The 22,203-nt window shown below is 44.9% G+C and overlaps 1 protein-coding gene across 13 annotated transcripts in view; it reads left to right on the top strand.

Moving 5' to 3' along the window:
* Positions 1 to 22,203, top strand: part of LOC129833038 (G patch domain-containing protein 8-like) — a 39,811-nt gene that overhangs the window by 1,475 nt on the left and 16,133 nt on the right. For 4 of the 13 annotated variants that reach the window (XM_055897282.1, XM_055897284.1, XM_055897283.1 and 1 more), the window contains exon 1: positions 20,230 to 20,302. Coding sequence is in view for 5 of the 13 variants with exons in the window: in XM_055897272.1 (XP_055753247.1) it covers positions 20,023 to 20,302 (280 nt within the window). In the remaining 8 variants the exon portion in view is untranslated. The other 9 variants (XM_055897280.1, XM_055897277.1, XM_055897275.1 and 6 more) reach the window with 8 other exon arrangements.

Here is a 22,203-nt window from a genome sequence, read left to right as displayed (position 1 = left end):
CTACCAGAGTGGCCTACCATAAAAAACAATGGAGAAAATGCATCTCATAACATTTTAACATGGAAATAGCTGTTCTATCATTCAGCCTACAGTAGCAGCCAATGTCTGGTGTTCAATGTAGGCCTTCATTCCATGAGACTTTTGAAAATAAATATACGTGGCTTGACATTAACCTGTTTATCCACTTGTGCTTCAGACAAGGAGAAGACTAAAAATTTTGTTTGATCCAAGAAACCACTTTACAATAATGCATTATTATTCCCATACCATTATTACAGATCATCAGACAAGTTATGCTACCCTCTGCCTATTGGCTACTTAGCTTATTCAAGCCTGTTTCAAAATACAATACAAATAAATAAAGCTCTTTACCTGACTCGGGTTTCAAAGATGTCTAGAAATGTACATGTTTTATTCTCTTGTAGGAAGCAGTCACTCTCCTATTGCTGACTACAAATGACTGGGCTAATAACTCACTAACTAGCAAAGGATGTGAACAAAATGTGCACACGTGGCTACATGCAGCTCTAGCTTTGATCTCAAAACAAGCGCATCTACTCTCGACCCCTCATGCTGCAAACACAGTCCAGTTCAAAGTAAATGGCACAGATCCATATCTCAATGGTCTAATTGCATATAGGCCTACTGCAGCTCTGATTGTTTATGCCGCACCGGTCTGTGTAGAGTACGGACGGAGTAGTGTGTGTCAATGCAATAGAATCCTACTCCGATGCGTTCTGCCTACAACAAAATCTCTTGCATAGTTTGTTTTGTTTCGGTATGTTGCATTGAAAGTGGCTATTGCATTGATTCGATCACATTTGCCACAGTAGAGGGAAATGTTGAGTGTTAACAGGGAAAACTCTAGAACAGTGGTCACCAACCACTTTGAGTCAAAATGCAACCTGAGAACTAACATGACTTAAACGTAAACCCATGCAAAATTAACCGACTAAAAACAGTACTGTAGCGATGAGGTTTGTGCTGTAAGCTATAGGCCCAATACATTATCACCACATTTTGGCTTTGCTTGAATTTCCCTGCCAGTGCATTGTTCTTGTTCAGGCCATTTAAAAATAATATGGGGCACTGCATCGCAGTGCTAGCTTCGCCACCAGAGTCTCTGGGTTCGCGCCCAGGCTCTGTCGCAGCCGGCCGCGACCGGGAGGTCCGTGGGGCGACGCACAGTTGGCCTAGCGTCGTCCGGGTTAGGGAGGGTTTGGCCGGTAGGGATATTCTTGTCTCATCGCGCTCCAGCGACTCCTGTGGCGGGCCGGGCGCAGTGTGCGCTAACCAAGGGGGCCAGGTACACGGTGTTTCCTCCGACACATTGGTGCGGCTGTGTTGGAGGCGCGCTGTGTTAAGAAGCAGTGCGGCTTGGTTGGGTTGTACTTCGGAGGACGCATGGCTTTCGACCTTCGTCTCTCCCGAGCCCGTACGGGAGTTGTAGCGATGAGACAAGATAGTAATTACTAGCGATCGGATACCACGAAAATTGGGGAGAAAAGGGGATAAATAAAATAAAAATAAATAAATAATAATATATATATATTTTTTTTTTTTTGAGGTAGGCTAAATGACCACATTGGTCGGTAATAGATTACTTGTGAAACACAGCTGAGTGAGCATACATTTAAGTCATTTGCTTTTTATTTTACTGGGCTGATGGTGCCTGCTATCTGGTCAGCCTCAGTGGAGGGAGAGAGCAGCAAACTGAGGGTCTGTCTCTCAACATCCCTCTACTTTCCTTTTCCTCCTCTGACCAAAAAGTGACACTGTCTACCTGCTGACAGCAAAACTCGAGTCAAACCACATTATTTTTGCCTCCTGCACAAATTGATGTTACTCCTATGAACAGAGAAAGTGAAATATTCCTTGATGTTAAAAAAGACCCAAACTGCTAATAATAACAACGCAAGCCCATAGAAACATTTTCCTACTCATTCATTACTGCTGCAGTACTTGTTGTAGCGCTGAGTGGACATAGGAAAAACTTCATTTCATGGCTTAAAAGTGTTAAATACAACATGTTGATAGTGCGGAGTAAGACCTTTAACATGAACTCACTCATGACAACAGCAGCTCCTTGCTGTATTCATTGAGAGTTTCTCTCTAGTCATGGTTTTTAACATTTTGAAATCTTATAGTATCAACTTTACTATCGCTTTCTTTTATGCCTGCTACGTCACTGCAGACATGGTCATCTGATTGGCCAGCGTTAGGCCTATAGTGCACTTGATTTGCTCCCTGGGCCTGCCGGGAAGGCAGAGTTTGTACTTTGACACATGAAATGGTTCAAAAATAGTAACAGTTCACCTACCCGGCACGTATGGCAGCTGAATTGTGTGCACATACCGCAAACAGCCAGAGACAACAAAATCAAAATTAATAGCAACACGAGGCTTTATCATTGGGTTTTTTGCAGAAATGTTTGGTGATTGACTAGGAATTCCTTGGAGATCGCGATCAACCGTTTGGTGACCACTGCTCTAGAAAGTTAAGTTCAATCTTGTGCTTCTCTCTGTGGGCAGATATTTCTGCATGCAGTCCTGGGGGAGCTGCATGCTCTGGCTATTGCAAGCACGCGCAGCTTAGAGGGAACATTGGTCTTCAGTCATGGTTGTCAAAGTAGCTCAGAGATTGGGACAAGCTGTGCTGAATTGTGTGCCACTGTCAAAAATGTGCATGTCCTGTGCCAGTTTCTTATATTTTGGCAGCGCACCACTGCAATGATCATGTTACAATGCGTCAAATTGGGATAACCTACATACTTTTCAAACTAATTCCCTTGGGTTAAAGCTGCCCAAAGGTCTGGCAAAAGATCTGCTTGCCTTCATGGCTGTGTTGTTTTACTGTACCTTACGTTAGTTGGTGTTGGCACCGGTCTGTGCTTATGCTTGTGTTTGTGGGCAGCTGAAGCTGTCTACCCACAAGCAGCTTTGGCTGTCTGCTACTCACACTTGTCCTTGACCATAGGAAACACTCAAACTCTTGTGAAATGTGTGCGATGTCTACAAGTGACATGCTGGGATTATGTATACAGTAATGGAAAGGACAGTCATTATTTTCATATGGTGCCCATAGATAGTCAATAGTCAAAACTGTTCGCTGCTCTGGCACCCCAATGGTGGAACAAACTCCCTCACGACGCCAGGACAGCGGAGTCAATCACCACCTTCCGGAGACACCTGAAACCCCACCTCTTCAAGGAATACCTAGGATAAAGCAATCCTTCTGCCCCCCCCCCCCCCCCCCCCTTAAAAGATCTAGATGCACTATTGTAAAGTGGCTGTTCCACTGGATGTCATAAGGTGAATGCACCAATTTGTAAGTCGCTCTGGATAAGAGCGTCTGCTAAATGACTTAAATGTAAATGTAGATAGTGCAGAGGTGAAAAGTGTTGCTCTGTCACCACCCTATAGTAAAGTCCACTACTAGGCTATATAAAGCAGGGCCATGGATGTATACTACCAGTTTATTGTACACTGCATAGTGTTTTCTGTTCATTGAGTTCTCATTGTCAGAGAGAGATTGTTTCCAAAGAGTCATGCCACAGTCTGTAATGCTCGCTAGTTGCTAGGTCCCAAGGGAATATAACTCTGCAAATATAAAGTGTTCGTGATACAGAAAATGATTAAATGATGTGCTTTGATATAGACTACGTTTACTTTCTTTATTGGCTGTGTCTGTGATGAATTATGTCTTGCCCTTCAGTCCTCCAATGACTGTCTGTGGCATACTTCCATCTCAAATACCTGCGGCCTATTTGGTGAATGAATGAATTTAGCTCAAGATGTTTCTTAAATATTCATGCCAACACTTCTCTTTTGCAGGGTGTGAGAGAAGGTAGAGATTGGGGGGTTGTCGCTGCAGGTTACACTGTGCAATTGAATGTTGAACGTTTCCCATTAACTCGCCTAAATATCCCTGCTCTGCTCTCACATGCTCTTGCAAGCGAATCTAACCGTCTGCAAAAACACATCAGTCATGCCCGTCTCATGCTTGTTATGAAAAGCTGTTTGTGTTTGATACTGGTTTTCTTCTTCCGTTCCTGAACCCAGCAGAATTCTGCTCTCCTAGTGAGGCTTAGAAGACGTTGTTGTGTTATCCCTGTTTGTTTCTTTTTTTGTTTGTGTGTTTTTCTTTTCCCTGTCACTCACCTCAATTATGGCGAAGGGCCAGGCAGCATAGAGGACAGGACAAGACAGGGAAATGGACAGAGAATGACTGGGAGGAGGTGTTTGAGAACTCTTTAGACCAGGGCCCTCCAATATTTTGTAGCATGAGAGCTACTTTTAACAAAATGAAATGTCACGAGCTACTAATTTTGTCTAACTTTCAAATAGGCATCTTCTTCTCTTCTCCCCCCCCTTCTAGAATTATTGCTACATCTTTTGTGTGTTTTGATATTTATAAGTCTGTGATTGATCTTTGATTTAGTTTTTTGTATAAACCATGTCTAACTTGACATGTTCTTGAGTGTTTTTAGCAGCTCATAAGTGAGAGATTTTGACAGATGACACTAGGTGTCACGTTCCTGACCTGTATTCCTTGTTTTTGTATGTGTTTAGTTGGTCAGGGCGTGAGTTGGGGTGGGCATTCTATGTTATGTGTTTCTATGTTGGGGTAAATGTGTTGCCTGATATGGTTCTCAATTAGAGGCAGGTGTTTGACGTTTTCTCTGATTGAGAACCATATTAAGGTAGGCTGTTCTCACTGTTTGTTTGTGGGTGATTGTTCCTGTGTCTGTGTCTGTCGCACCACACGGGACTTTTTCGTTCGTTCTTCGTGTTTATGTAAGTTCACATGTTCAGGTCTGTCTACGTCGTTTTGTTGTTTTGTAATCTATTCTAGTGTTCTTCGTGTTTTCGTCTTGTCTTTTATAAATTCATTATGTCTGCATACAACGCTGCGTTTTGGTCCGATCCCTACTCCTTCTCCTCATCCGAGGAGGAGGAATTAGACAGCCGTAACACTAGGGGCTTATTTTTGTAAGTGATGGCAGCACCTATTTTTGGATGGAAAGTTTTTCTGTTTTTTTATTTGCTTTTGGGTGCTCTTTAACGCTGTCCTAATCCAAGACCTGATTGAATGATCCAAGATAAAATACCAGATCAAGAAGGTAGAACAGGGGAACAAGGAAATTACACGAGATTCTGTTTCCAAACTGTTAGTTACCTAGTGGTCAGCATGGTCGTCAGCTTCTCTGGACCAGAAACAGCACTTCAACATTATTATCTTTGTTTTAGTGTGGACAACCACTGGCCACTCATGGTGTTCACAGATCTGTGTCTGTGGCTGGGCATCCTGTGCAGCTGCCGTGGAGGGGGTGGGGGGGTGGGTTAGGACTAGGAGAGGCAGTACCAGCACACACGGTCTGTTGTGTGGCCTCAGGGCCCAGTGAAGACTGCTCCAGACCAGATGTTCCCAGCATGCAGTCTGTCAGCCAGAGGCCCAATGAGACCTCTTCACACCACGCTACCTCCTGTGAGGAGCGGAAGACAGAGGCGTGAGGTCAGCCCAGCCTCACACACCCAGAGCCCTGCCAAGCCAGTCTGCTGCCGTGATACTGCTCAGTCTCAAACTGTCGCAGTCAGTGTTCACACTTTGCTGCCTTCATTCCCTCTGGAGCATTCTGCATTTATTGTCTCTCCAAACACTCTGCGTTTCCAAGAATTTGTGAACTATTTGCTGTCCTGGGTTCCATCATAGTGGGTTTCTCCTAGCTGTGCCCAGACACCGAGTCTGTTATTTTCTCCCATTAGAACAACACTACCTCTACACTATCTCCCTTGATGCAGTTGTTGGCTTGATTTCCCATAGATAATGAGGGGTTTGATTTGTTCTTTTATGAATGTAGACCACAGAACAAGCGGTCTATCGTACCTCCAATACTCCCCTACCTGATCAGCTCTGTGGTGGTTGGATGGTATGGGATACTGGGATTATGGGCTTGAATGGTTCTGGTGAATACAGACCCCGGGGGGGGGGGGGGGAGTGTGGCTCTTATCTGCCTTCTCTCCAGCCGGAGCTCATTCCTCGCATGCTGCTGAGGCCAGCTTTTTCCCCTTTCACTGTTTTTTAATAGGGATGCACGACATATCCGTGAACATATCGAAATCAGCCAATATTAGCTCAAATTGCCAACATCGGTATCGGCCGATGTCTACTTTAACGCCCGATGTCCAAAACCGATGTCAAAGCTGATGTGCAAACCCATATAACGAAGGTACATGACTTAATGACGGCGCGTAAAATGTTGCGCTATACGTGCAACACAGCATTCCTTAACTAGCCCACAATGTCTGCTGTGTGGATCGAGCAGTCAACAAGTCCAGTAGTCATTTGAAAGAGTAAGAACGTTTCAGCGAGACAACTCAAAGGCGAAATCCATTGAAGCCAAGATAATAGAATTCATTGCCCTTGACAATCAACCGTTCTCTGTCGTGGGTGATTTTGGCTTTCGCCGACTGGTCGAGCACCGGTTAACACTACCAAGTGCACTATTTTTCCGATGTTGCCCTACCGGAGTTACACAATACTAGTGTCACTGCTATTAGCTTCAAGACATGCATACTATGGAACACCGTTTGGGTCTTTGCGTGTCAAAAAAGATACAGTAGCACTGTCAAAGCTGTACAAAAAAGCAAACAAGCAAACACCGGCCACGAACGATGTGTTTACAATACCACATTGGTAATAAAGCAACATTTGTTCGACCGCAACTTCTGGGGTAGCTAGCTTTAGCTTGGTACCTAGCTAGCACCAATACAACCAGCATGCAAACAATGAGCAGTAGAAACTGCAGTCCTTTAACCTTTCACGAGCCTCTACCCCGGGGCCGGGAGCACCCCCCCCCCCCCCCCCCCACTGATTAGCATCGCTAGCATAGCGTCACAATTAAATAGTAGCATCTAATTATCATTAAATCACAAGTCCAAGACACCTAATGAAAGATACAGATCCTGTGAATAAAGCCACCATTTCAGATTTTTAAAATGTTTTACAGGGAAGACACTATGTAAATCTATTAGCTAAACACGTTAGCAAAAATCACCATTTTTCTTTGTCCACCATTTTCTCTCAACACCAGTAGCTATCACCAATTCGGCTAAACTAAGATATTGATAGCCACTAACCAAGAAAAAACCTCATCAGATGACAGTCTGATAACATATTTATGGTATAGGATAGGTTTTGTTAGAAAAATGTGCATATTTCAGGTAGAAATCATAGTTTACAATTGCACCCACCGTCACAACTAGACTAGAATAAATACATAGAGCAACGTGTATTACCTAATTACTAATCATCAAACATTTCGTAAAAATACACAGCATACACTAATCGAAAGACACAGATCCTGTGAATACAGACAATATTTCAGATTCTCTAAGTGTCTTACAGCGAAAACACAATAAATCGTTATATTAGCATACCACATGTGCAAACATTACCAGAGCATTGATTCTAGCCAAAGAGAGCGATAACGTAATCATCGCCAAAATATATTAATTTTTTCACTAACCTTCTCAGAATTCTTCAGATGACACTCCTGGAACATCATATTACAACATGCATAGAGAGTTTGTTCGAAAATGTGCATATTTAGCCACCAAAATCATGGTTAGACAATGACAAAAGTAGCTCAGCTGGTCAGAAAATGTCCTGCACCATATTAGACAGTGATCTAGTCTTATACATAAATACTCATAAACTTGACAAAAAAATACAGGGTGGACAGCGATTGATAGACAATTTAATTCTTAATACAATCGCGGAATTACATTTTTTAAATTATCCTTACTTTTCAATACAGGTTGCGCCAAGTGAAGCTATAGCAAACAAGATGGCGGCATAAACGTTTAACATTTATCGACAGAAACACGATTTATCATCATAAATTGTTCTTACTATGAGCTGTTCTCCCATCAGAATCTTGGACAATGAATCCTTTCTTGGGTCTAATCTTCTTTTGGTCGAAAGATGTCCACTTGTCCGTCGAAATGCCCACTAACGTACGACCGGGACCCCGAAACGTGCCCGGAGCTTCAAAGTCTATTACAAAGCAATGCCTCAAAATCGCACTAAACGGATATAAATTGCTATAAAACGGTTTAAATTAACTACATTATGATGTTTCTAACACCTATAACAAGTAAAAAGATGACCGACGCTATATTACTGGCTAAACCAATGCTTGGAAAAAGGCCAGTCAGATATCCTTCTCGCGTTGAGCGCAGTGTCCAACGGAAGGCTACTTCCGGTATTTTGTCATTTATAGAGCCAATGATTGCGCAATCGACTCCATTCAAATTGTCACCACTTACTGACATCTAGAGGAAGGCGTGGGCAGTGTTTGTATCTCATAGGATTAACAGAGACTTTAAAAACTGATCTGGAACCAGAGGCCAAGATGTCTAAATCTCACACACTGGGAGGAAAAGTGCTGTAGAATGAGTTCTGTTTCACTCAGAGACAAAATTCGAACGGCTATAGAAACTAGAGAGTGTTTTCTATCCAATAATAACAATAATATGCATATTGTACGAGCAAGAATTGAGTACTAGGCAGTTTAATCTGTAGAGACAATTATGCTAATTTGAAAAAGCACCCCCTATAGTTGCAAGAAGTTAAATTATTCTTAGCAATGATTTAGTAATCCTTGTGAGTAAGTATTAGCTAAGTTGCCACTTGTTGTTCGCCTATTGAAATTGTACTTCAGTTCATGAAAATAAATAGCTAGCCAGCTACTTAACCCTGTTCCCCAAAGCTAACGTTATAAGCAGCCAGCTAACTTATGCGTTGTGATGTTAGCCACAATAAGGATTAGGCACAATAGTGGAATTAGCGGTTTGCCTTCAAATTAAAAGTATGTAATTGACAGTGATGCAAATGAATACAAAGAGTAGATTTATGCGGTACTTTTATTTTGAAGTCTAACCGCAAAGTCCACTATTGCGGCTTATCCTTATTGTGGCTAGCTTCACATAGATGGGTCCGAATACCATTAATCAAATATGAACTGTCTTATAAAAGGGTTATTTCAGATGACACCTATCCTATATAGTTAGCTAGCTATAGCAACTGAAACAGATTATGTCGTTTCTGCTATGTTTTTGGGGAAGAAAATTGTTTGCATCCATCTTTTTTTTATGACCAGCACTGTAGGTGCGCTAGACAACTTTACCAGCATCATAGCATACGTATCGATGAATCGTTGTGATAGTGTAATCAATGTGTAATAACTACGTTAATAATTTAACGCGTTCATACATTTTTTTTTATGTGACATGCAGGCATATTCAGGTCGTGATTGGTCAACAAGCTTATTTGACACGTTAAATAGTATGTTTTGACATGCGATGACCCAAACGGCGTTCCATAGAAATCCTGGTTGAGAATGAAACGACTGAACAAATGAACAACGAAACAGCACATCAAGTAAGTGAAAGAAAGGTTTTGATTATGTTTTACTGGTAATGGGGACATACGTAAATGCCAACAAAATGTGTGTGTGTGTGTAACCTTTATTTAACTAGGCAAGTCAGTTAAGAACAAGTTCTTATTTACAATGACGGCCAAACCCGGACAACGCTGGGCCAATTGTGCGCCGCCCTATGGGACTCCCAATCACGGCCGGATGTGATACAGCCTGGATTCGAACCAGGGACTGTAGTGACACCTCTTGCACTGAGATGCAGTGCCTTAGACCGCTGCGTCCGTGTGTGTGTTAACTATTTAACTGTACTAGAATGCTTAAAAGGCTGCAAAAATGTTAAATATTGGTTATCGGGTTTTTTGGCAAGGAAAATATCAGGTATCGGCCAAAAATATCATCGGTGCCTCACTACTTTTTAACTCTTGTTAGATGATGATTTTAGAAAGTAACGTTGTGTGTGCATGAGCTTGTATGTTACGCTACTTAGTAGGGCTGGGAATTGCCAGGGACCTCCCGATACGATATTTAGCCTAGGTGCAGTTACAATATGTATTGTTATTTTCATGATTCTATATGTATTGTGATTCGATACTATGTTTTAAAAAATATATATATTTTGTTACTGGAGTTTTGGTACAGTTTTGGTATCTACTTGTATTGTCAAAAATTATTTCAAAATATGTAACTATGGAGTTACAACTATCACCAGTCCAGGATACCAAGGCGCTCAGTATTCTCCAGGTGTTTCTCTCCTGGTATACACGAGAGCCCGCTGCCAAGCAACACTGCACATGGAACACCCAGAGATCCACTAACTTCAGCCTGTGCACACATAGCCACTGTCTCATCCCACCCATCTCATAGAAAGCCCATTGGTTTAGACTAAATTGTCATTGGGGCTCAGGCATGTTGCATGTTATAACACTATGCAGCGCATACTGCTCAGTATTCAGAGCAGCCACCCAGTCTCTCTTCTTTCATGTCTCTTCCATCAGACTCGGTCTGAGTAGCAGACCTCCCCTAATGTGGGGTCATTCGAGGTAAGCATCCATTTCAGTGAAGGCAGCGGTAGCGGAAACCCTCAGTTACAAGTTTAGATTGATGTTTATTTGTTTTAATGCCAAAATATTTATTTTGCTTTTGTGAGTGGTGAAATTAGACCGGAGACGGAGGAGAGATGAGAGGACCAGCAGGCAGCAGTGGGAAGATTGTGGCAGGAGCTGCAGCTGGTTACACATTAGGCATTCTGATCACTTCAGAAAATCAAGAGTTGTGTGTCCCAAATGTACCCCTATTACCTAAAGAGTGCCCAACTTTTAATAATGGAAATGGAGGGGAGAGGAGGCAGCCATTGATTTGCTGGTAAATAACCCCCTCCCTTCGCTCTGTTATAAGGAACTGCCTCTCCCTAATGGAATTATCCAAAACAAACATGCTGATGCAGCTTGCCCTCCAACTGAAATAATGACCCGTTAATGTGGGCTCGGACAGCAGTTTGAGGGTTATTTGTACCTGTTTTTAAATCGGTCAGGCTAGTGTCATCCTTGGATCTCATGTAAAGCTTTACGGTGGTATTAATCATGTTGTCTGGGTAGAAATAAGGGAACAGGTGATGCGTTTTGAATTGAATCGTTGTTTTGTCTTGAAGGTTTGAGCTACAATACCGTGGTCTATTGTAGTTAGGCTAGTATCTGTGTTCGTCAGTGGATCCCCCAGTTGTAAAGATGAAGCGGTAGTAGACTCAGTAGGTGAGTAGACAGTCACTGCTGCTGGCTGCCGCCTCTACAGACTTCAGAGCGCATCAGAGTCTCATCAGAAGACGTCCCGCAGGTTCTAACCCACTTAGGCTTGATGTTCTGTAATAAAAAGGTATTAGAGATGGATCCTCTGAGGTTGTGTGTGAAACTCAATAAGCCTCACGGGGCTCTACAGTGAAGCGATTTGACTCAAATATTTGTCATCGTGTTCCTAAATTTCTCTGTGTGCGCCAACATTTTTCAACTTAGGTGTGCACACGTGCTCCTCGTAACAAAAGGTCAGCGTATAGCCCTACCTCGGTCGTCTAAACCCGTTTGATGAAGTCAGTACCGCAGCTCAACCCAAGCCTCAAATATACTCAGAGCAAAGGGATATGGGGCCCAGGATCTCTGTATTATTGAACACGTTGAAAGAACATTGCCTTGTGTCTTCCAGTCATTCAGTCTCAGCAGGTTGAAGGTCAAAGAGGAATTGCATCTGCTTTCCAAGGTGACCTTCACGTGCCATTCTGCTGCCTCTGCTTTGAGGGGTAATGTGTCTTGTCTGGGAACGGAGGCTGTATACAACACCCACCTTCTGGAAGGAGTGACACGCTCATTACTCATCTCGTGATGTCATCCTCAGGTCAAGGACCCTGTATCATACAAATAGGATGCCTCATTTTTGCATCCTTCTGCCCTGAAAAATACAAATAACTCAATTAATTCTAGCCCCCTCAATTTGTTCCCCCTCATTGCAGACAGGGAAGTGAAATGGGTTAGATCTCTGCACTGACCTCATGGCATTGAAATGTTGTAATATAGCTACACACACACACACACACTCTCTCTTGCCTATTATTTTGTACCACCGTAACCGGTTTAACAACTCAGGGTGAAAATTAGGTTTCCATCTGTCTTGTAAGATATGGTTCTCTTCAACTGTCAAGCTTAGGCAGTAGAGAACCTTATCTCAACAGTGCGTGCACTAAGCTATGTCTTTGGCAGGAATCGATATGTGTTTTATCATGTCCATTTCATCCCCTTTTGACTGTGTGTGTGTGGTAATTGTGAAATGTGTTTTAGCCTCTTGGGAGCTGAAATGGTTTCACTTCCATCAAGGGAGCACAGAAACAGTAGGAGTTTCTCTTTTGTAGACTGTTCCATTTTCCTTCGGTTGTTGTTCCCTCTGGCTTTTCATTACTGAGCGCTCTCTCTCTCTTGCTGTCTCTCTCTCTCTTACGCTGTCTCTCTCTTGCGCCGTCTGTCCTCGTGTTCTCTCTCATGCTGTCTCTCTCTTGCTGTCTCTCTCTCTCTCTTTTGCTGTCTCTCTGTCTCTGTGTGTGTTAGCTGTCTGGTGTCTAACCCTGAGTCCCCATGTCTTCTCTCTTAGGGGGGAAATCACTTTGACCAGTATGAAGAGGGCCAGTTGGAGCTGGAACAGGCGTCCCTGGACAAGCCCATAGAATCGGTAAGGCCTCATCCTTCACCCCTGCACCGTTTTGGACAAGCCCAGCTTGAAACTGTGTGTGTGTGAGATAATTAATGATTGGTCCAGAGAAAGAGGAATAGAGCCTCGCCCCTTTCATTCACCCTGTACTGCCTGTGTGATAGACACATCCAGTGTTCCCTTGACAACCATTCTCCCTACCAAATCAGTAGAATCACTGTAGACCCCTCCCTTCCCAAGCCCTCTGCTTCCTGTGCCATTTCCTGTGTGCTCTTAGCTGGATGAATAGGATTATTATTCATTATTATATTTGACTTTAATCGTAGCTCTTAACTCTGAATTTGTGTCTGTCTTTTTTAAGCCCGTTTTCAGTCATCCAGGCACTAGTTCACCAGATTGTTAGAGTGGAGTGGATAAGGCACTGTATGTCCTCTAGGGAAGCGTGAGGTCCCTGAGTTTAGTAGTGGAAGTTTGCTTATCCCTGTTTGCCTCCCTTGCCCTCGGTGCTAAATTACACCGTGGCTATTTAGCAATAAAGGCCATTTGTACTAACCTCTCTAGCCCCCTCAACAACATCTCTCTAGCCCCCTCGACAACACCTCTCTAGCCCCCTCGACGACACAGACAGACAGACAGACAGACAGACAGACAGACAGACAGTTAAACAGTTCTTATATATTTAAACACACACACACAGTTAATTATATCTTGCTAGCACCCTAACCACTGAAGCACTATCACAAGATGGACATACTCACGAGGGGTCCTGTCGATAAATAACATCTAATCTAATACTCTCTGGGCTAACAAGATTAGAAGCGTAGTCTGACCTGATTTGGGAAAGGAAAGAGACTCGGTACCTTATCTACTCCACATCAAGAGAAGAGAAACGGTGTAGGCTTGGAGGTGGAAGTATATGTTTAGTATTTGTGTGTGTGGAGTTTGTGTACTCTGTGTGTTTGTGTGTATATAGGACAGTTATCTCAGAACATTACAGTATTGTACACAACTTGGGGTGTTGGACATTTCTCTCCTGCAGCGAATTGGCCCCTATTAGCTAAGCAGCAATGACCCGGTTTGTATTTGCACGCTCCGCTTTCCTACTCCCATCTTTTAGGGTTTCCTTGTAACGCTTCTCTTACTGTCTATCACTCTTTCTCTGTCTTCACATCGCTCTACCTCTTTCTGCTCTCTCAATCCATCTCCTCTCTGTTCTTTTCATGCATCTATGTTCAAACAATTATTTCTCTCTCTCTACTACACAGTGATTCGGTGTTCAGTACCCTCTTGTCATTCTGTGCTGGCATGGTGCTTGTGCAACTGGGACTGCATTTGTCGCTGACGAGGCACATGGATAATATCGCAGGCAGCTCTTTTCTCTCGCTCCCCCTTCCATCTCTCCCTCCCTCAGTCTCTCCGTGTCTCTCTCTCTCTCTGAAGCACCTCGGAGAGCAGGCCTGAACTCCACTCTTGTCTCCACAACATCTATCCCCTCTCCTCCTCAGGGCATAGTGGATATCCCCTGACTCCAACTATTGATCTGATTCTGAGCATCTCAAGGCACAGCAGAACAGTATCTCAGCCCAGCTGCATTGAGAGTTCATGGCAAGAGTTCCAGCTGCATTGATAAATAAAGCTTTATTTACAAGTAGGTACGAGGAGGGTTTTTAGGCTTTAAAAAAAACCTATACACAGCCAGTCTACATCGAAACGCCACACACCCACACAACTATACCGCTAGACGTTGAGAGCTAGCCTTAACATGTAGCTGTAACAAAGCCAAATTATTCAGCCAGGCACTCTGGTGTAAATAATCCTGTGTCTGTTCTGTTGTGAGGCACATAGACAGCAGCGGTAACAGTAAGGTCAGTCTGTCCTTCTAGCTCTGCTGTTGTCCTGCTGCTCTGAAAGCGTTACTAAGCCATGCTAAAAATGCTTCCTTTATGAAATGTGAGGGAGAAAATCCTGTCTGGCCCTGACCATTTCTCCATAGGCCTTCATGTGACTCATATATGGGTTGTCATGGTGGGCGGATTGATCAAACCAAGCTGAGCCACGTAGCACCAACCCACTGTGTCAGGAGCCCACTGTGGGTGGGCGGTAGAGAGGAGTGGAGAGGAGAGCAGGAGGGGTGGCCTGCCTGCCTGGGTAAAGTGGCTCTGTTGCTCCTGCGCTATTGTCTATGGAGGGGCGCTGAGAGCCGGGCTGCAGCATGACAGCTCCTGACACCCGTGGAGAGAGAGAGAGAGGACTGTCACTTCCACCAGACGCATGCGCTGACATAATGCGTATTTCACCCACACACACACACACACACACCAACCCCTACCCCTACTTTGTAATTTCACAGCTCCACTTAAGTTTGTCTGAAACCCCACCCACCCTACTCCAGCAGCAGTGTCATGGCTCTGGGGTGACGGGGCAGTGACAGTCGTCAGCGTGTCTCACGTCACGGAGCTGGCTGTGTGTGCAGCGCCTCTCTGCGCCCCTCCCCTGCCACTCGTGTGTGTTCTGATCTGTAGGCAGCTAGAGGTCTGTGGTACTTTACTGGGATCTGTTCTCTCTCTCTGTCTTTCCCCTCTGTTCTCTCGTTCTTTCTCTAACATTGTTTTTTGCATTGCATGTTTTAACTGGCTATCATTCGGTACTAGCTCTCTTACTCTGTCCTAATCACACCTTTTCCCCTCCCCTCCCCATTTCTCCAATGTCCCCTACCCCTGTTCCCCCCTCCAAATCCCTGGACCTGAGAGAGAGATGCAGTGGGCAGCCTCAGACACGAACCAACACACACACACACACCCGTTCACACACACAAGAGCAAACTCTATTTTTAAAAAACACCTGTGCTCAAGCTGTTCTGGCCTCAAACTTGAGAGAGAAGATTGATTTCACACCGTGCCATTTCACGCGATGCCTTCCGGCCTTTTACCTTTGGTTACTGAGACACTGCACCAAGTCAGGGTCAGCTCCGTCACAGCACCACAGACAACAATATTCAGAGTCAAACCTCAGTCAGATTAGAAGGAAACTTACATGCCCGGGGATTTATGATGGGTCAAAGGTCATACATCACCCTTTCATGGTGCGGTACGACTGCAGTAACACACTGACCCCTGCCCACCCGCCGTATGTTATCACGGGTGCTAACAGCCATTTGGTGTGTCTCTGTTCTGGGTCCAGGTGCTGACATCATCAACATGAGGTGGGTCTGACAGACTGTGACAGTGTACCAACTGCTTAAACGCTATGTTGTTGTTCACATCCATGTATCAACAGAGCTGTAGGTGTCTTTGAAATGATCAACCTTGTTTAGGTGGGGGTTTTTCACTGCCACCCACACGCACGACAACATCGCTCGCTCGCCCACACACATACACACCTTCGCACACACACACACACACACACACACGCGCGCGCGCACACACACACACACACACACACACACACACACACACACACACACACACACACACACACACACACACACACACACACACACACACACACACACACACACACACACACACACACACACACACACACACACACACACACACACACACACACACACACACACACACACACACACACACACACACACACACAGAGCCTGGAGGAACACACACAATTATACACACGGAATACTGTGCTGTTGCTCAGGCACCAGCTGTATCTTTCCTCTGCTCCATGCCGTGTTATTGTTACACTCCCACCGCCTCCCCGCCTTCATTTGGGAAAATGAACCCCTGGAAGATTACCAAGGGAAAGGTCATCTGTCGTCAGTCACTCGTCCCCTTTACAACTCTGACCCCGCCTAGGGCTCCATCTCTATTTAGCACCAGCTCCAACACTGCAGGATGCAGACTGATGAGGTCAGTTACATGTTTTTAAGGTCAAGGTCATTGATTGTAATGGATCCAATGACCCTGACCAAGTCTGTCCACTGGTTAAGTCACAACTCCTCAAGGTCAGCTGAACAGACCCACGGTTAGGTAACAACTGCTCTCCAATATGGTGGTGCTAAGAGGGCAGGGCCTGGGTTGGAAGGTGTCTGTTCTATTTGGCCTGCGTCCCTTGAGGGCCATGCAGGGACCATTGTTTCCATCACACCTATCTGAGCCTCAGCAGGGAGGAATGTGAGCGTGCAAGGCAGACAGACAGAGCGCCAAGGACAGCGGAGCTGGAAATAGAGCTTTACAAGGAAGAGCAGAGCTGCCCCCCTGCTCTGTCCAACAGACCCGGCTCCAGCAGACCAAGACAACCAAGACAAAACACACATTCCACAGGGGGACGAGAGCGGGTGACGCCTGACTGCCACCCTCTGTTTTCTACTGTCACATAGTTACTAGTCTCTCGCTCTCTCTCTCGCTCTCGCTCTCTATATATGACCCAAGTTTTGGTTGATCTTTTTTCTGACATTATTTTCTGGTTAAGTGGATTAGTGTGCTGTCTGTCCTGTGGGTTAAGGCCTCAGACAGTGATGGTGCAGTAATCCCTATTTAAAAACCTCCCATATAATGCAAGGGGCTTCTGAACCCCCAGTGAGAGGCTCACACAGCCAGCGTCTACTGCGCGCACACACACACACACACACACACACACACACACACACACACACACACACACACACACACACCGTCAGCATCACAAGGTTTGAAATCCCACACACTCCGAGGTTCCTGGTATGGTGCCCCCTGTATACCTCTTCCTGCCTTTACCCCTATCTATTTGGTTTTACCCTCCCTCCACCTCCCCCCTCCCATGCACCCTCCCTCCACCTCCCCCCTCCCATGCACTGTGTCAATGACAGCACAATGCACATTACCCTCCCTACCAACACTCGGTGTGGATTTCTCTTGTTTGGATAACATTTTCTTTTTATTTCTCCTATATTAACAGTAATCATTCAATCAGTGAGTTTATTGACATGCCTAGTTGCCACATTTTTGTTTTGTATACAGTGTTTTATACATTTTTTAGGGCAAAATAAAGATTTTAGCTCTTTTTAATAAGAAAAAGATAGAAAACAAATTGCAGTTGAAAGCGTTAGTGACTGGCCGGTTTCTTACATTGTGTCACGTGTGACTGTTCTTTTGACAGCCCAGTATTTTAAAGCCAGGTTCGTATGGAAATGCCTTCACTCCACTTGCACTGCTGTTGGAACTCGCCGTCGTTGCTTTTCATCGTCCGTCTGTCTGTTTTCTTCTTCATTTAGTGCATTCCTTCATCTGTTGTTCAGCACACAGCCTGCGCCTCATCTCCGCCCTCACACTCTGCTCAGTCCATTCTGATTGGCTCATCGATCAGTCTCAGCCGTTTTGGACTGAAGTTTCTCCCCCTCACCAGCCCCACCTGGTTTTCCTCATTCTGATTTACAGACGCAGCTAGAGTTATTTTGGGGGAGGGTTACAGACTATTGGCTTACATATGATTCCCCCCGCCAACCTACATAACCCCTGACAGGTGCTATTAGATCAACTACTACTCTCCTCAGCCAGTGCTTGTTTTTCTGTGTGGGTTGTTGCAGGCAGATACAGCACCATCCTGCTGCGGTGAGAACTAAAAGCATCCCCAGTATCTCTTTGTCAATGGGAGCAGAGAAGAGCCCACTGCAGCACCATCTGCAGTGCAGAGAGACGAGGCTGCAGAGGATCATGGGATTTGTAGTCCTCCAGCCCCTCTTTTATTTATATCTCCTCTGACTTGATGTGTCCAGCAACCAGTATGAACATGTTAATATGGTGACACCATGCTAGGTGATGTATAGCCCCAGTTATTGTAAGTACACAGGCGAGCCCTCTCCCCAGCATATGAGGCCCAGTATGAATTCCTCTCTTATCTGTGCTTGGAGCGGAAGATCTGACCGGCACACAGATACAGCTCATATATCCCCCATTCCCAGGCTCCGTTCTACTGCGTCTTCCTGTCTGGAAATAGACGAGGAGAAAAACACAACCAAACAGAGCTAGGAAGTGGTGCAGTTCAACTTTTCCCTGGGGTAAGGTAGGAAAACATGTGTATTTTATCAGCAAGGCCCTACAACAAATACTGTATATGAAGGAGATTATCAGTGGCTTTTGGAGGGGAGTTGCCATTTCAACAATATTTTATGTGGCTCACTTTAAACAAACCAATAACGATAAGCAAGCTGGGAGCGTTGACTTAGTTATACAGATTGGGGGGGGGGGGGGCGCACTAGTTTGGGTAGAAATACCACAGGGACTTGATAAAATGGACTCAAATCATCTCTTGGACAAAGGTAGACGGGCGGAGATGCAGCATGTTCTGTGTGTGACAACCACTACCCCTTCCACATGCACTAACCCATACTGCCCCACCACACCACCACCCTTACAGCTCCATCCACTTCCACTGCCCTCCCTCTGTCAAGACAATCTACTATGACCCTGTCCAACCATCACCTGTGTGCTTGAGCCCATCTCAGACTAACACCACTGGTCTGTTGGCCTTCTGTTGACCCTGCCCTTCTGTATATGCATCATCATATACAGTCCAGTACTAACACCGTCTCCTTTTTGTTTAACTCTTCAACAAAAAGCTGCATGCTGTTTTACTGTTTGGTTTCAATCCCTCCCACTTGGTTTTCAGTTTGTGAAATTTGACATCTACTCTCTTTGTGATTATAAATCTACTTTTTTGGGGGTTTGGTTTGTATGTTTTTGGTAGATTGCAGCACCCTGGTGAATGGTAGTAGAAAAGCTTGGAATAGTTATAATCACAACTGAAACGCAACCTTCGATTTTTTTCATTTGTACCAATCTCATTCTTTCTGTTTTCTTTGTGCTTGATGATGTACTGTAGTTTGTAGTGGTGCCACAGTCTTGCATTTCACTTTTGTTTTACTGCCGTCCCACAACGTTATAACAGTCTCAGTCACGCACCTGATGTCTTCCTCTCTCCTACACAGTCATACACACTCTCAACCCTGGGCCTTGTAATGGTAACCCAAGGCCCTCTTAGCTCTCTCTCTCTCTCTTTCTTTCCCCCTCTCTCGCTGTATTTCTCTCGTGACAGCTCCATATTTCTCGTGGCGCTCCCCTCTGTCTTGGTTATGGAATCACAACAAGCGTGGGAGTTTCTGGTCCTCTTTCTGTTAACGCAAGATTTCCATTCCTCGTTTTTGTCCCATTTGTCCGTGTACGATAGATCTCGCTCTATAGCGGTTCATATATGTATAAGCGTGTGATACATATATTACCGTCTCCTTTCTCCTCTTCCTCCTTCCCCTCGTACCTCCCAGACAGCTGATATTCTCTGTGTTACAACAACGAGTAGAACATGGGACGCTTCATCCCCAGTTCGTAAGCTTTAGAGGTTTTAATCCGTTCCTGTTAGGGTAGGCTCCTTCTCTACCCCTCAGTGTGGCTATAAGGATGTTAGTACTGAGACTGCACACTCCCTTCCTCCTTCCCTCCCTCCCTCACCTCCCCCTGTGCTGGAAGACACTGATGTCACATGGTGTAGGAGGTGGTGATGATTTGGTAGTAGTCCTGTATGTGTTTGTGACCCGTGCCCACGGGAAAAGCTTTTCTTATTATTGGAATGTTTTTGGTCTTTTTCTCCTCTGTTCTGTCTGCCAGGATAACATTGGGCACCGGCTGCTTCAGAAACATGGCTGGAAGCTGGGGCAGGGACTGGGCAAAACCATGCAGGGTAAGAAGACATTCTCGCCCCTTCTCTCTCTCTCCCTCTCTCCATACTCCTTTCTCAAATGTGTGCTAAAACCTCTCAGTACTCCTTCTCTTTGCCTCACCTTTTCTCCAGGTTTTATTTTGTACTTGTTTTGTTTCTTTTTGACTGTTTCCTTTCTATTTTCTGTACTTTTTCTGATCTCTGTCTTCCTCTTCTGGTAGGTAGAAAGGATCCGTGTATTTAGTGCATGACCCCGGTACAGTTGTCCCTGTCGGTCTTGCCCTGGTCTTCGCCAGAACTAGGTGTAGAAAGGATAGTGTAATGCACCCTGGGACAGGACGGGAGGAGGAGGAGAGTGGTAGTGTTTGTTCTTTGTGCCACTGCTGTTCCCTTCCCATGATGCATTTAGCCTAGAGCAGATTTGACTAAAATGGGCCTGAGTTAAAAAAAAATTTTTTTAAGGGGATGTAGAATGCATGCCTACCCCACACGCACTCGCACTGATGCTCATTGCTCACAAGCTCCCTTGAGACACACTGCCCTCAGCCAATGGGAGCTGCTGTTAATTCTCCTCCAAAACATACATAGTCTGATGGTGGAATGCCTGTGTGTACCCAGCTTGGTTCCACTGTGAAGTGTGTAGCAGACAGAGTCCAGGTCTGCTTCTCAGATGTTCCACTGATCAGGAGTCAAGTTAGTTTCACACTGTGCCTTTGGACACCTGCGTTTGGAATTTCTGGGCTTCATAGTTTCTAGAATGTCTGGGCTTCATAGCTGTGGCGATTAGTACAGTGATACTAGCCGCTGTAGGGTTGGATATGTGCTCGTAGAAGATTGCGGAGTTACTGTAACTGATGTGGTCTGTATCTAGCGATGTACAGTCTTATATAATCGCCTATGTCATGCCTTCGTGTTCTACCCTCCCCAGTCTTTAGTCAAAGTAATTCAGTCAATATGTTGGTTAGAATTAAAAACGGTTAATCTCACTTCCTCCATTTCCATTATCGATCTCTCCCTGTTAACTGGCACTTTATTTAAATTAATTTAAAACTAATCTGGTTGAAGGATTGATGGGTTACTTTAGGGGGTACACTGGTTATCTGTTATTTCAGGGTTTCCCTGGTAATTATCTATTAACTTCTTATTGGAATGAATTGTGTTGATGCATTTTGTGTGCACTGATTGACCACAGCTCATGTCAGATGGTGTTTTTAATTGGCTGGCAAGGGTTTGAGCATAAAAGCCTCTGCGTTTTAGTAGTGACAGACAAGTCAGAGTGTCTGTCTCTGCAGTTCCTCCTCCCTTAGGCCTGTAATGTCCTGGTGAACTTTCATTAGACAGCCCAAACACGCGTTTACATGTTATCTGCCGTCTGTGCTGGTACAAGCTTTCATGTCTGTGTCTTTGTGTAGAACTGTCTTGGTCTGAAAACGGCCTTCAGAACCTCACGCAGCAGCACTCGGTGGGGGGGGGGGGGGGGGGGGTTGCTTAGGTCACCTCAGCCTCTTTAGTTCAGCTCAGCTCACAGCCTCATTTGCTTGGTCCTGGTGGTGCAGTGCCCTGGCGTCTCTCCACTCAACTCCTGCCTGCTATGCTACGTTCTCTTCTCTCGCTCACTCTCTGCCCCTCCCCTCTCTCGCTCTCTCTCATACTCGCACCCGTCCTCTTTCTCTCACTCTCTCCGTCTCACTTCTCCCCGGCTCTCCCTTTCCTTCCCCTCTGCTCTCTCTATAGAGGGTGATGAATAGCAAGTCTCTACGCTGGCCTTTTTTTTTCTTTCTTTTTTTTACAAGGAGCACGTGTGCGCCTAAGTTGTAAAATGTAGGCGGACGCAAACACATTTTGGAGCACAATGCAAAATATTTGGGGTTATAAAGCTAGACTCTTACATTTTTCTATGGGCACTGGTGCTAGAAGAAGGT

Source organism: Salvelinus fontinalis, chromosome 34 (assembly GCF_029448725.1).
Source record: "Salvelinus fontinalis isolate EN_2023a chromosome 34, ASM2944872v1, whole genome shotgun sequence".
Taxonomy (NCBI): Eukaryota; Metazoa; Chordata; class Actinopteri; order Salmoniformes; family Salmonidae; genus Salvelinus; species Salvelinus fontinalis.
Note: the sequence above shows the minus strand (reverse complement) of the source record. Positions and strands in the feature narration are given on the sequence as shown.